Consider the following 14,738-nt stretch of genomic DNA (forward strand, 5'->3'; position numbering starts at 1 on the left):
TTGTTTGACATGACTCATCACAATCTTGCATATAAAAATGTGAATGTTGAAAATCTTTTTGATATCTTTGGACAAATTGTCACATTATCCACCGGTGAAATTGTTGAAGAAGTACGCCTGGCAGTTTATGCAGAAAAAAATAGAATCCGAGTAGCAACAGAAACGCAAAAATCTGTAACTTTTTCGCTGTGAATGAAGAATAAATTAAAATGAAACATTAAAATGATACTGATATATTTTCCCTACCCTGATTTCCCCAGCTACCGTCGTCAGATATATTACTTTATCCACCTGTCGGCTTCTTCATTATCAAAAAGTCTCATGTGGTGATCGCATCAACATGGATCTCGCTGTCGTTATTCAAGGTTTCCGTGGCAAAAATGGGAAATTCTTGCCAAAAGAAATTGGTGTTGCTGATACTGAGGGAGTATTTCTTTCACATTGGATTTTGAATGCACCTCACCCGTGCTTAGATCTTTCTACCTGCTGGCGTGAGACGAACAATAGACTCACAACCAACAATCACGGAATCGAGTGGCATGATGGGGATGCAGAAGTGTGGGATGCTTTACATAATATTAGAGGGCTGTGCAGAAATGCTCGCCGTATTTTCACTAGTGGCGGTAAGGAGGCTGTATATCTCCAGATTTCATCTGCACGGGGGACCATAAATTTGAGTAAAGAGACGGATTTTGAAAACAATACATGTCTGCAGAATGAAGGAAAGACTGTATGTTACTTCCATGCCATGAAAAACAAGATAGACGTTCAGGCGTATAACTGCGTTTTACAAACAGTTTTAAATATACGTAATCATTTAATTCATAAGAAGTGGGAGGATAATACAACGCGTCAGTGTTCAAGACCCGAGATTGATGACAAGTTCGACGACGCCGACTCTCAAAAAATCGACCCTAAAACCCCTGTTTGTAAAGGTATTTTTAATATTTTTTGAACACTTTTGCATATCAAATTGATAGAACGGGTATTGTAACTCTAAAGATGAAATTCATTTTTAAAAGAAGACCGAGGACGGCCAAAACCTTGGGTTTACCTACCTTTCGCAGTCGTTGTGCCGAAACTATTGAGCACCGTAGGAGGTGTTTATTGGATTTTGCTCATCGCCATCGCTATGACCTATGATACGCGCCTTCTGATCAACCGCAAAAATAAAGATATTGAAATCGGTAATACCGAAGATGATACTGAAGATGAAGGAACACCCTCCGTTGTATACATTCTAATTATAATGATATGTGGAGTCGCATCAATTGTAGGCCTTTTATATGTATAAGGAATGGAATGCGTAGATGCTCTTTTCATTCATTATTATTATTGCATACCAGATCTTTTCAATGAAACGTTAGGTAACTCATCATTGACACAAAATATAACCGAAATTTTGAATAAAACTTTGTAGAAATTGTCAAATTTGTAGAAGTGTTTCATTGTCTATTGTTAACGCATTCCTAATACCAGACTCTTTCGTCACCTGATACTTGTTCTCGAATATTCTACAATTCCCGCCTTTACCTCCCGCTCCCCTATTACCACCCACCACCCCCTTACCGCCCCGCCCCAAACGAACAGCGACGTCAGCCCCACCTGGTGGCGAAAGTTGGAGCTAATACCAGACAATACTTAATAATACTCGCAATTGAAAAAGTCGGGAAGGGATTTAGAGAATAAAAATCTAACTTTGCGCATAAGAATTACAGAAATTATCGCATTACAACATGTTTCATTATCTACTTAAAAAAGAGCCGAATTACTTTTTTCTGCCTATTAATGTTTCTTTAATTGATGACAAAGCAACGGAAAGACCAACGAAGCCATCGGAAGGCCTCATCATCTGGAGTGTGGTAAATACAAAGATGCCATGGAATTTGATGTTTCTTCTGGGCGGCGGCTTTGCGATATCACGGGGAAGTAATCAGTCCTGCTTATCAAAACGCATTGGTGCAGCTTTGACGCCTTTACGTGTCCTTCCACCTTTTGGCATACTAATCATTGTGTGTCTCTTCATCGGCACTGTAACGGAGGTCACTTCCAATATTGGAATCGCTAATATCATGCTACCAGTTGTTGCAGAGATGGTGAGATTTGAAGTTATCTTTTTTGTAGCTCTGAAATCTATATCAATAAGTATTCACTGAAGCTACAACGAAAAGTTAGTGATAAAAAAATAGTATAGTATAAAATTGCGTTATGCAAAACAAGGGATATTACTCTTACCTATATGTTTTCTTTGGCTTTGAGTTGTATGCGATAATTTTCATTACCGTCGCAGTGAAACTTAGGTTTTAACCTCGCTATATAGCTGAGGAAAAAACGATGAAAACGAAATTTCATAACACATCGCTTTTCCTGACAGTCGTCCATCATTCAACAATCCCAAAGTAGCATAATCGTTTCACGAAGGAATTATGAAGTTTGTAAGTATACCTTGCCGGGTTGTTTACACAGGATAAATCCAAACTACTTTTTAGCTTTCTCTATCGCTCATATGTTGGGTGCCAGCCAAACCTTTATGGAAGGTTTGACAAAAACCGGGCTCTGAGGTAATCTCGTCTACTCAGAGTACTTTTGTGGCTAGACAATGAATTGCCCAGCTAACATCATCATGACACGGTAGAGTCGGCGAGGTCCAACAGGACTATTACTGTCACATCTTCACAAGCTTTTTCAAGCCGTATGTTACGCCTTCTGGCTTAATTATCCCAGTGAATTTCAATTTCCATCTGTTCTGGAGGATCTTTCGACGCATACAGCATGGTTCCTCCTCCCGAGTATTTCGACTATGGAGAGTTTCAGAGTTATTTGCGAATCAGCCGGGACTCCTCAGAGCCAGGGACGTTGAGAGGCTAATCCGACCAAAGTGGAACTACATTATCCACCTTACGACCATCCACACTTTCAACCACCAGTTACCGTTTCGGTCATCACGAGCCACCATTCCCGGTTACTAAAAATGTCGGCGCATGGTCAGGCCGACAGGAGGACTACTTAACTCCAGGCCCACGGGCCCACACGCTTTCACTTTATTCCGGCCGGGTTCGAATAACGCCGGTTACTACGAAGTCATCATTTCGAGGACCGAAATAACTCCTTGCTCCCAATTGCGGAGAATGCAGGACCATTTTCCTACGACCGCTACCATCAGTTATACACCTGGCAGTGCTGGGCTACGCCCCTGGCCCTGGCTTTATTTCAAGCCAACACCACAATATACTCCGGAGAGATCCTTTCGACCTCTCCGCTTGAGTGTCCGCATTCGACTAACTCGGAATCTTACTAGGGCCTTCTCCCCCTAGCCTGGCTACCTCAGTGATGATAGGTCATTCCATTACGCTATCCCAATTAATCAAGCCGACGGGTTCCCATTCCTCTCACCTGGCCGTTGGTCTCTAGTCTACCCCGACATAGCCTCTACAATCGCCCAGTTGGACAGCTTGTACGTCGGCCCATTTCCCCTAACACAAGCTGGGCAAATTCTAAAATAGCGAAAGTTTAGTGTCTTCCAGACTTCCAGGAATTGCGGTTTCATCCAAAACAGCTATGCCTTCAGCCTTTAATCGGTCTGTGGCTTTTCTCATCTAGTCCCGGCTTCTTCAGCCTCCTCAAAATGTCTCTTCCTGTCTCTCTTTAGAATAATTTCAAGAGTTCAAATATCTATTTAAGGCGATTTTTAACCAGTAACGAGAAAATCCCGTTACAAGTTTTACGATGGCCGTGCGTAGTTTTTTTGGTCAAGTTAAAATTAAATTTTGTTGCAAAACTTTGTCACGAAAAAGGATGTTTGACTGCTCTTCGAAAGTAGAAACATTGATTTTCAGAAGAAAAAGAAAAGAAACTTTTGTGACGGTTTCTTCTCAGGGGTAAATCCAAATGAACCAAAAATCCTCTCTCTGCACAATAACCCAGGACGAAGATAGTTTGTCACCTTCAGCCTTTAGCACTCTGACTCCGCTAAGAATTCTCAAAAATCGTAGAAACGGAAGAGCGAGAAACCCGCGATTTAGTTGGCAAACTATCTTTGGGCACCAGATAATTTTCATTGAAGCGATATCAACTAAGTGCATCCATAAACAGCTGAACGGCAATACCAAAAAACTGGAAATTAAAGGGAGAGGTTACAAAATAAACACATTCCACGATCAAGTGTTTTCCCACGTTTCGCGAACTTGTAGTGGTGTGCGAGAGCTGCCACGCTTCTCTTATGGCACCATTCCACGCTGACGGCCCCTCACTTCTCACACACGTAGACGATCGTAAACATTGGTCGTTCAATCGGTTAATTTGACTAAATCAGAGGAAATACACAGAGCGAGGTAAGATTGGTCCCTCTGTCTTAGGGGTATCGCACGTCAATTCTTCCCTTCTCGGTAATGAAAAGCGATTCATTACCGAGAGAAAGAGTTATTGAGGGACCTTGAGAGAAGGTCTTCCGCGAACGGGAATGCAAAATATCTGGGGAAACGCTTATGATCGTTCACCACCATTCAGATATTGGAGTACAGGAGGATCTATAGACGTACAAAAAGCCGTTCGCTGCGAGAAATTGCTGAGTAAACCGAACAACGGTAATTGTTAGATGGAAGAACTCTTGGGAATGAATCGTCACTCGAAAAGGTGCCATAGGTCAGGGATAGGTAATATCCAGGTAGCTCGGAACTACTGTAATAAAACCAATTAAGAAGGATTATAATGGTTACAACCTTTCCAATTACAGGGATCCCAGAGCGATCATAGTGGGTGAATGAAGTGAATGCAGTAGGGATAGCTGTATAAGGAGCGCTTCACGCGACAAGTGTGGGAAGTGAAATTTGCGCCAAACGCTCAACATTTTTTTAAAATTCGGGTAAGTTTTTGGTTCAAGTTAATTCAAGATTAAAGTCAAGTAACCCCCACCACTGAGATCGAATTAACCTGCAGATAACTTAACTTTAACAGAGGTTTAATCGTGGTTAGCTAAACCAAAAACTGATCCTTAATTTCATTTATTATTTAAGAGGAAACTACTATAAGTTCTCAAAGCCGCAGGCTATTGAAGTGATGCTTGTCATACATTAACAATCGATTAAATATCTATAAAAATGAAAAGGTAGTGCAAAAAACATCAATTTGTTAAATGTTCTTCTCACTCTCTTTAATCTCTTCCTTTCATTCTTGGGCCTTAGTCCAGGCAATCCAGAAAAGCCACATACTTGAGTAAATGCAAATTAGTCGCGCTTCGATGAAATTTATACCAAACGTCCAGAAGATTGCCCTGAACAACATATCAAAATGGAGAGGGTCTAGGTGTTTCAATTATATTTTTAATTATTAAAAAACTATTGAAAATTTGGGGGTTAACGGCAAGAACACGAATAACTTTCATTCAGAATATCCAATTGAGAATAGAAAAATATCAGTTTGTTGAGCAAGAAAAACTCAACAAATCACAAGCGAGAACCTATCCCCTAGGAGTTATCGTTTTTTTAAATTAATTCATACCTACGTACTATTTACAATTGCCTAAAACAATCAGCTGTTAGCGCAAGGCCCACCCCCTGCTGCGCACGCAACCCACTCACATCGGCGCTATGCGCAGAACATTCAAAGAATTAAAATTCACACGTTTGACTGGCATAAAACTGGCAAAAATTATCATTATCATTGTCCGGCCATGTATATATATAGATAAATTGAAATCCAATCAGTTGAGAAATCATAAAAATAGTATGAATATATAATAATGTGCTCATTGATATTTTATCTGCTATGCAGGCGGCACTTGCTCTGAATTTTTTAGAATAAAAATTACCATCGTACGAGAAAATAAACCACCAATTTAGTATTTTTGGAGTTAATTCATTTAGGTTGTAAATGCTGAATTCAGTCAGTCGATGTAACACTGCTCATTGCTTATTTTTAATACAAAATATACTTATACCAAGTATAAAATATACTAAATATTTTTCTGTGCATGAGTTCGTTGGTTCGTAACGATTTAGGCCGTATTATTTGGGAAATCTACAAATGCCAGTTTCTACCTGCGCCCCTTCCCTAACCAATCAGAGGAGCAGCTACCTGGCGCCAGCTGGGCCCAACCGTAACGCTAGGGATTTATGGTTAGAGAAACCACGCCACGTGGGACATATTCAGTTGTCTTGTGGTTGTCAGTACAGAAAGTATGGAATATTTTTATTCTGATCTGAATATCACCTAGACTTCAATAAATTCCGCAATGTCTTATCAAGGAATTTGTTTTATTTGTGACGGGAGTTTGAGTAGTGGTGCCCAAACAAGAATAGTGAAGAAAAGGGGAATAAATTCGTTCATTGCTAAAAGCAAACAACGCCAGGATAATAAGTGGGAATTCCTTGAACATTTAACCGAAGTGGAAGTCCATGAACCCTGTAGAGTTGCTTACTGTGCTTTGCAAAAAGTAGTGAGTGCGAGAGTTGCAGCTCCAGCTCATGAGGAAGAATTTAACTTTCAAGTCAATGGTTTTCTGTGTTCTGCGAAATGTGATCAGTATTCGAAAAAAACATTTCGAACGGTCGCAACAGACAAATTGTAAGCGCACATTAATGATTGTGTCAATAAACGTGGAGATGACTGGAGTCAGGCTGTTCAACGAAGATTGGAGTCGACATCTTTACTGCAGGTTCAGGCTCGTTATCATAGGTCATGTCATCATAAGTTCACGACCATCAGAGAAACTCATGATATTGGAAGACCGAAGGTAGCAGAGGTGGAAATGGCCTTTGAGAACGTGTGTCGATACATGAAGGAGAGTGATGATTGTCAATTCTCTCTCAATGAACTGATGGAGAAGATGGAAGGATTTTCGGTCACTGCAGCGACATTCAAGCAGAAACTACGCAATAAGTACAACACAGATATAATCATGTTGGAAAGTAAAGGTAAGCCCACCATTGTATGCTTTTGGGGTACAGGGTATAAAATTCTTATGAATTCCTGGTACGAGAAGAAAGCTGCTACTAAGGCTGAAGAGCGATTGCGGATAGTTTCTGTTGCAGCTGATATCATAAGAGAAGATATCAGGAGCAAATTTTACGAAACATCAATCTATCCAGCTACTCAGAATCTTCCAGGTAGTGTTGCGGAGGACATTCCGGAGAGTCTGCAGATTTTCCTCAACAACGTTCTACTGAAGGGGAAGACAAATAGAGATGAGAAATTGACAATAAAACGAGATAGTATCGCTCATTCCATAATATCAGCCGTACGTCCAAGATCATTCATTTCGTCTATCCAATTAGCCACTGGAATTTTTTTAATAAGAAAATTCGGTTCACGTCTAATCATTGACGTTTTGAGCAGCCTGGGCTTCTGCGCTTCATATACGAATATCAGTCTCTACGAGGCGTCTGCCGTAATGAACACGAAAAGAAAAATCGATGAAAATGTATTCATACAATTTGTGTTCGATAATGCCGATCATAATGTATGCACCGTTGATGGTTTCAATACTTTTCATAGCATGGGGGGTATTTGTTGCGTGACGCCAAAATCCGCAGTAACACATCAAGGAGAAATCCCAAAGTTAACTCGGATTCCAAGAGCTGAAGGACTAGCATCAAAGATCAACGTTCCAGTAGTATATTGTAATCGGTTAAATGGAGATCAATTAGGATTGAAATCCATTACGTTCCTAGATGTATCACAGCTGGATCTCGGTGAACGCGAACAATTTCCAACAGCATATTCTCACCATATTCTTGCGAAACCACTCAATATTGCCAACATGCCCAACTGGAGAGGGTACATGGAGATAATTAGCAGTCATCACCGGTATGATGTATCACAGATTTTCTGTTTACCGTTCGTAAATTTGCCGCCATCAGATTCGACAACAATTAACACCCTTTGCACTCGGCTGCCAGGGAATGCTTGCGATTGAATCAGAAAACTGCCTTCGTGACATTTGATCAGCCCTTGTATATTAAAGCCAGAGAAATAGTTGCCGATGATAGAGCCATCCTGACAGATGTAGTTGCAAGACTGGGAGGATTTCATATGTTGATGTCATTCCTCGGAGCTATTGGAACAATTATGGACGGTAGCGGATTAAAAGAATTTCTGTGTACAGTTTATGCTGGTAATACTGTTGACCACATGCTAACTGGCCATGCGTTCAGTCGAGCGATCAGAGGTCACCTTACCGTTTATACTGCATTGGGTTCAATCATTGCTCAGCATGGCAACAGTGTTGATGATCAGGATCGTCTGCATGTCACCAATGTACTCAGTGATTTCGCTCTCTAACCACCGACGCGACAGGAAATTGATGAGAACCAAATTTTTATTCAACTCAAAGGGAAAATCCTGAAGGTCATGGAAGAACTCGCTGATGCTGGCCGAACATCAAGGCTGTGAATGCAATATTTTCATTTTATCACTATTGTGATACAATTCATCGAAGCTGAGCGTTTAGGCAACTAGCAACTCCATCTCCAATGTGTGCGGGATATGCTGCCTATCTTCCATGCAGCCGGTCACCTAGCCTATGCCAAATCGGGTCAGATCTACCTTCAAGACATGTTGCGATTACCAAGCATTATGTCTCCTGATGAATTTCAAAAATTCACAACGGAGGGACACTTCACCATACGACGATCTGATAGGAAATGGGCAGGAATTTGGACTGACATGACCGTGGAACAAACTCTTATGCGTGTGATGAAAGTTTTTGATGGTCTCAGACAAGGTCGTGGAGTAAATAAGGAAGGGGTTTTAGCCAGGTGGATACTCGGTATGCCAGTTGCCTATGAAGTGATTGAGGCATTCGAGACATTCTGTGGAGTGAGAGCATCCACCAGTGAGCAACACACGGACTGGAGACCCAGCAACATCAAACGAGATATTGAGGATTATTTGAAAGTCGTAGCATGGCTGACTGCGCGTAATCCCTTCGCTGGTATTGAGTGTGATAAACTCATGTCCATCGCAGATGGATTATGTGCTGGGAAGGACGTCAACTGCGATAACGCAATTCAAATTGGAACTACTTCGATGAAGACAATGGCAGGAGTGAATGCTTCAGATGTGAAGCTGAAACCCACGGCGCGTGTGAAGTCAATGGCTTCTACAAAGCGGGGTATCGTAATTGACAATGAAGTTGTAGCTGTTAATACTACTTTGTTATTCTAACGGATTGCAGCGGTTATAACAGACGACAACCAGTTGGCAACACGATCTCTGAATCACAAGCTAGCTCCATTTCCTCCTGCGCTGTTTGATGATCACGGTGGCATGAGAAAATCCAACAAAGCAGATCTCTTCACTGCATTCAAGTGCCAAACCGAGAATGGCATCGATGAAACGCAGTGGAAGATCATCATCGACGGCGGATTCCTGTTGCACAAGGTGGTCTGGCCAATTGCAGCCACTTATGGGCAAATTTTCGCATTATACGAAAATTATATCAAAAACCATTACGGCTCGAATGCGATAGTTGTCTTTGATGGCTTTAAAGAAACCGATGTGGGGATAAAATCTTACGAAAGATTCAGGCGTTCGAGGACCGGCACAGGGAGTCAAGTCATTTTCGATTAGGATATGACCATCACCATGAGTCAATCTAAATTTTTATCAAATGATAAAAACAAGGATATACTCATCGACTTCCTCAAAAGCGGATTTTTAAGTGCGGGAATAGCTGTGCAACAGGGATCTGAAGATGCTGATCGATTAATTGCAGTGACTGCCGTTATAACAAATAACCTAATGAATATTTGATTCCGTTTACAGAGAGGAATTTCTAACCCTAACCCGACGACAGTAGATGTACACTCCACTTCAATTGTGCTTCCGAATGTAAGCCCTGCGATTGATGCTTTTTGCGGATAATGTAGCATTAAAAAACTTTTTTTTTCTAAAAATTTCAATTTTCTGATATTATCAATTATTTTTATCTCTATATGATTTAGGTCAGCATGCTTATAATTCTATATTAAATTATGAAACAATCGTGTAGTAATAATTAAAATTGTAAGTTGTAAATAATTAAATTACGACAGAGAAAAAATTCTAAAATTAATGGATTAATTGCGGTTGAATTTAGCCTCCGCAGAATGATAAACTTTACCATCAGACTAGATCATTTATTTAGTAAAAATTCTGAAAATAATCCCCTTTTTTCTGATTTGTAGATATTTCTTGGTCAAATTTATAAATTTTCTAATACATTTTATCTATTAATTTTAGGATTTGTTTTTCTTTGGGATGTAATATACTTTCTGTAATAAACAAATTCTGTTATAGAATTCTATCATTAAGATGTTGCCCTTCCCTTTCAATCTATAATCAATTTCCATAATTATCTCGATTCTGGACGTTTGAAAAAATTTATTGAGACACATTCTATATATATTAATGTATATTAATGTCATTACGATGATATTCTTTGGAGGAGTTATGAATTGAAAAATTGTAAATATACTATAATTTATTGGATTTTTTTAACTTCTTTTAATCCTTTGAATGTTCTGCACATAGCGCCGATGTGAGTGGGTTGCGTGCGCAGCAGGGGGTGGGCCTTGCGCTAACAGCTGATTGTTTTAGGCAATTTTAAATAGTACGTAGTTATGAATTAATTTAAAAAAAACGATAACTCCCAGGGGATAGGTTCTCGCTTATGATTTGTTGAGTTTTTCTTGCTCAACAAACTGATATTTTTTTATTCTCAATTGGATATTCTGAATGAAAGTTATTCGTGTTCTTGGCGTTAACCCTCGAATTTTCAATAGTTTTTTAATAATTAAAAATATAATTGAAACATCTAGACCCTCTCCATTTTGATGTGTTGTTCAGGGCAATATTCTGGACGTTTGGTATAAATTTCATTGAAGCGCGACTAATTTGCATTTGCAATGCTAGATTGCCTGTACTACCTCGAAATCTATTACAACCAGTAAATTTCGTGGTAGAGTCAAATGTGTCAGAAATTTCAATGAAGAGAAAAGAAAAAAAAATGTTTATTGATGGATAGAACAACACGCATTTCTACGTTTATATTTTGGTATTTTGTGTACAACATTCAATTTGAGGAGGAAAATAAATATCTAATGAAAATGAGGGGAATCGCTGCATTCTATAATTTATTTGCAATTTTTAAGAATTTCGGGAATTTTAAATATACGTCAGCGAACATGTTCAAAATTGCCTTTAGAATCTGAATTGTAATTCATTTTTACCGTGGATTGTGTATCACGAGGTGCAAGGATTGGGAGAATTAATTAAACGCCAATTTAAGAAAACAATATTTAATTACATAACTCAAGTTATATATACTTTAGGTATTAAATCGACGCGAATATAATTCTTATTCGTGGAGCTACGATTAACAGTCTCAGTGTCCAAAAGTTAACTGACTCATTCATCACGCTGGCCAGATGACCAGGCGATGACCGTGAATTTCGGGGCTCACGTGATTGCTTTCAAATGTTAGCGCGGTTGTTATTCGCAATCGCGAACATACCGCCCGTCCCGTTCTCCAGTAAATAGAACAAAAGAATTTTCAATCTGAAATAGTCTCGAAAGAATTAAATAAAATAAGATTAAAAGGGTTTAACCCCCAGGTTCACCGCCCGCCATGACGTCTCCTGCGGAGAGGGGAATCAACTTCGCTACTGGTCGAGTGTACGTTGAAGTGCTCAGCTTCACTTTTACACCTGTAAAAGTCTCAGCTTCACTTTTACGCCTGTTACTTTACCATTCTCTCTTGGGTAAGTTTCAATGACGCGGGCTAGGGGCTATTTGCTTAATGGAGTTGTATGGTCCTTGATAAGAAATAGATAATTAATTCGTGAGTTCTCCTGTTCTGTGCGTCACTTCTATCGGGTCTGCAACGTTTGGAGATATTCACTCCTCCAGCGATTCCAAAAGTTCTTGTTGAGATGCATGAACTGCCAACGCGAAAAATTGTTCGAGTTCAGTTTTCATGTGGAGGAGACTGGAACAGCGTTCAATGGTCTACCGATGAGGAAGTGTCCGGCAGTTGAGACAACGATGTCTTCAGGGTCATCGCGGAGGCGTCCAAGTGGTCTCGAATTCCAATTGCACTCGATTTTACTGAGCAGGGTAGTCCATTCCTCGAAGTTGGGCATGCAGTCGTCCAGTAATTCTTTTATCAGGTTTTTCACTGACTTCCTTCCTGCTTCCCAAAGTCCGCCGAAATATGGAGAGGTGGGAAGGATGAAGTGCCACTCGATTTTCTTGGTTGCGATGTTAGCTTGCACGTTGGCATTCTGGTACAATTCGTCTATGAATTTCCAGAGTTCACGTTCGGTTCCTTTGAAGGTATTGCCACTGTCGCTGTATAGATCCGATAGTAATCTACGATGGGACGCGAATCTATCGGATGCCGTCAAGAATGTCGGTATTGAATGGTCTGACACTATTCAGCTCCACGTGGATTGTGCGAGTGACCATACCCACGATGAGAGCGATGTAGCCCTTGTGCGGTTTATGTCCGCGTGCTGGTGTCGGGCGAGAGTTAACAGGTCTCATCATAGTCTAGCCCAGTGTGTGTGAAGGGTGGAGATGGTGTTATGCGTTCTGGCAGAAGAGCCGACATGATTTGGTGAGCGGGTTTCCCGCCGTATCTAATGTACTTCACGCATTTGTGGATATGGTTCTTGATAAGGCATCTCGCATTCAGCACCCAATACTATTGTCTCAGGATGCTCAGAGTCAGCTGGAAATCTCCGTGTAGTGTTTTTCAGTGAATATCATCAATGAGGAGAGCTGCGATTCTTCCTGCTGGCAGAATTATCGGATATTCCTCCTTGTACAAGAATGATGCTTTAGAAATACATCAGTTTATTCTCATGATGCCATTGTTATCTATCACAGGGTGGAGTGGGATCAGTTTATCCTTCGTTGGAGTTTGCTGATCCGCTTGCAGGAGGTCAATTTGGCTCTGAAACGCACCTCAATGCGTTTTGTTTGATCCAGAAATCATGCGATTTCTCCATTAAAGTATTGAATGAGAGACGTAGTTGATGCCTTCTTAATGGGTTCAAGGGTTTCAAGCAGTAGGCTGTGATTCTCAGGATCTTCTGCCATGAGGAGATACGGTGAGGTAACTCAAGAATGTCTCTTGTCTCATGATCACCAAGCGCTTGTGTTTGTCGCGTTGTAGCACATCCTGTGACATTGTCTCTCTCCTTGGTTTTCCTTTGAAGAATTGAGTGGTCGATGACTCTCTGTTGTGGCCGTTGACTTACATCAAGTTTTAACCATTTCGGTTCATTCCACCAAAGATCATGTGTGACTACATCCGCAGGCAGAATTCGACGAAAGGCACGAGGGACTGCTCTAAGGCTCTCAGCGTGGCTAGATATACTGAGAAAAAAAATTTCTAATATCTGAAACATATTTTCTTGAGAGAAGTAAATTATTTTCAATGGCTTAAATCACAGAATGTGTGGACTTCACGGAACTCGAATAAATTTTCATTCATCGCTATCGTTCCGCATTATGTCATGAATATTTTACATATTGCAATATTGAAAGTCCATAACGAAAGAATCATGAAAACAATAAAGACTAAAACATTGATGATTCTTCTACGCGATTTAAGTTTATTTGCGATAAAATCACACTTGAGTACAAGAATATTTTAAAGCATGAGGCCTTTCTCGATTCATGTGAGTTGAGAGGCCTGAGAGAATTAAGCAATTGAAGAAAATTTACTTGTCTCAAGAAAATATGTTTCACATATTAGAAATTTTTTTCTCAGTGTAGCCATTTCCTCAGGTTCATTCCTACCGGAAAGGAACAACAGTTGTAGCTCGTTTCGGATCTTTCTAGCTTCATGACTTGACGAGGCTCCAGTCAGCATGTCATCAACGTAGAAATCACGCTCTAATTTAGCGGCGGCTCACGGGGATTTCTGTCGTTCATCCATGGCCAGTTGATTCAGCGCGCGGTTCGCCAGGAATAGTGCTGATGCAGTTCCATACGTGACTGTTTTCAAGTCATATGATTTCACTTACGTCGTGCCAGGTGGTTGCCACAGGGTTCGTTGTAGATATTGCTCCTCTGAGGCCACTATAATGTGTCGAAACATCTTCTCGATGTCTGATCTTAATGCCACTGGGTACATCCTCCATCTCACAATGACATCGAGGAGGTCAGGTAATAATTTAGGGCAAATGTATGTGATCATTAAGAGTTGATTCATTGCTGGTACGGCTAGGCGTTGAAAACAACTCTGATTGGTGATGTCGGGCTGTCTTCTCGTAATACCGCATAATGTGGTAGGTATATAGGCCTCTGGCTTGGATCTGCGTGGTACGGGGATAGTTCCATGTATCCTAAATCTTGGTATTCCATGAACAATATGTTATACTCATATTGGTGCAGTGGATTAGCACAGAATCGATTTCTCTGTCGTTCCAGGCATTTCCTCGCGGTACCGCAGGACTCACCAATATCTAGTCGTTGACCCTTCAGTGGAAGATACACTACGTATCGTCCACTCTTCTCTCACGAATGAGTGTCGTTGAAGTGGTTCTCCATTCTTTGATCCTCTTGATTATAGCCAATGAGGCTAGAGATCTCCTCAAATTCTCAGAATCTGCGAATTAATTCATCCAGGGTTCCCTCATGATGCAGTGATGAAGTGATGCATGAGCCTGTTGCTCCGGAATTCTTGAGGATATCTGGGGGCCTGAGACTACCGATCGGAATATAGTCTTTTACACCATGAGGGTATCGAT

At 40.6% G+C, this 14,738-nt stretch overlaps 1 protein-coding gene across 1 annotated transcript; it reads right to left on the reverse strand.

Annotated features, from left to right (window-relative positions):
- Positions 1 to 11,951: 11,951 nt before the first annotated feature.
- On the reverse strand, positions 11,952 to 14,122 carry LOC107043478. Its single transcript, XM_015265015.1, has 2 exons — positions 14,013 to 14,122; positions 11,952 to 12,366 (listed from the first exon to the last, which is right to left on the reverse strand). The coding sequence occupies exons 1-2, from the start codon at positions 14,120 to 14,122 to the stop codon at positions 11,952 to 11,954; spliced, it is 525 nt and encodes a 174-aa protein (XP_015120501.1).
- Positions 14,123 to 14,738: the final 616 nt, after the last annotated feature.

The sequence above is a fragment of the Diachasma alloeum genome, unplaced genomic scaffold (assembly GCF_001412515.2).
Source record: "Diachasma alloeum isolate Michigan unplaced genomic scaffold, Dall2.0 Dall_scaffold_00585, whole genome shotgun sequence".
Taxonomy (NCBI): domain Eukaryota; kingdom Metazoa; phylum Arthropoda; class Insecta; order Hymenoptera; family Braconidae; genus Diachasma; species Diachasma alloeum.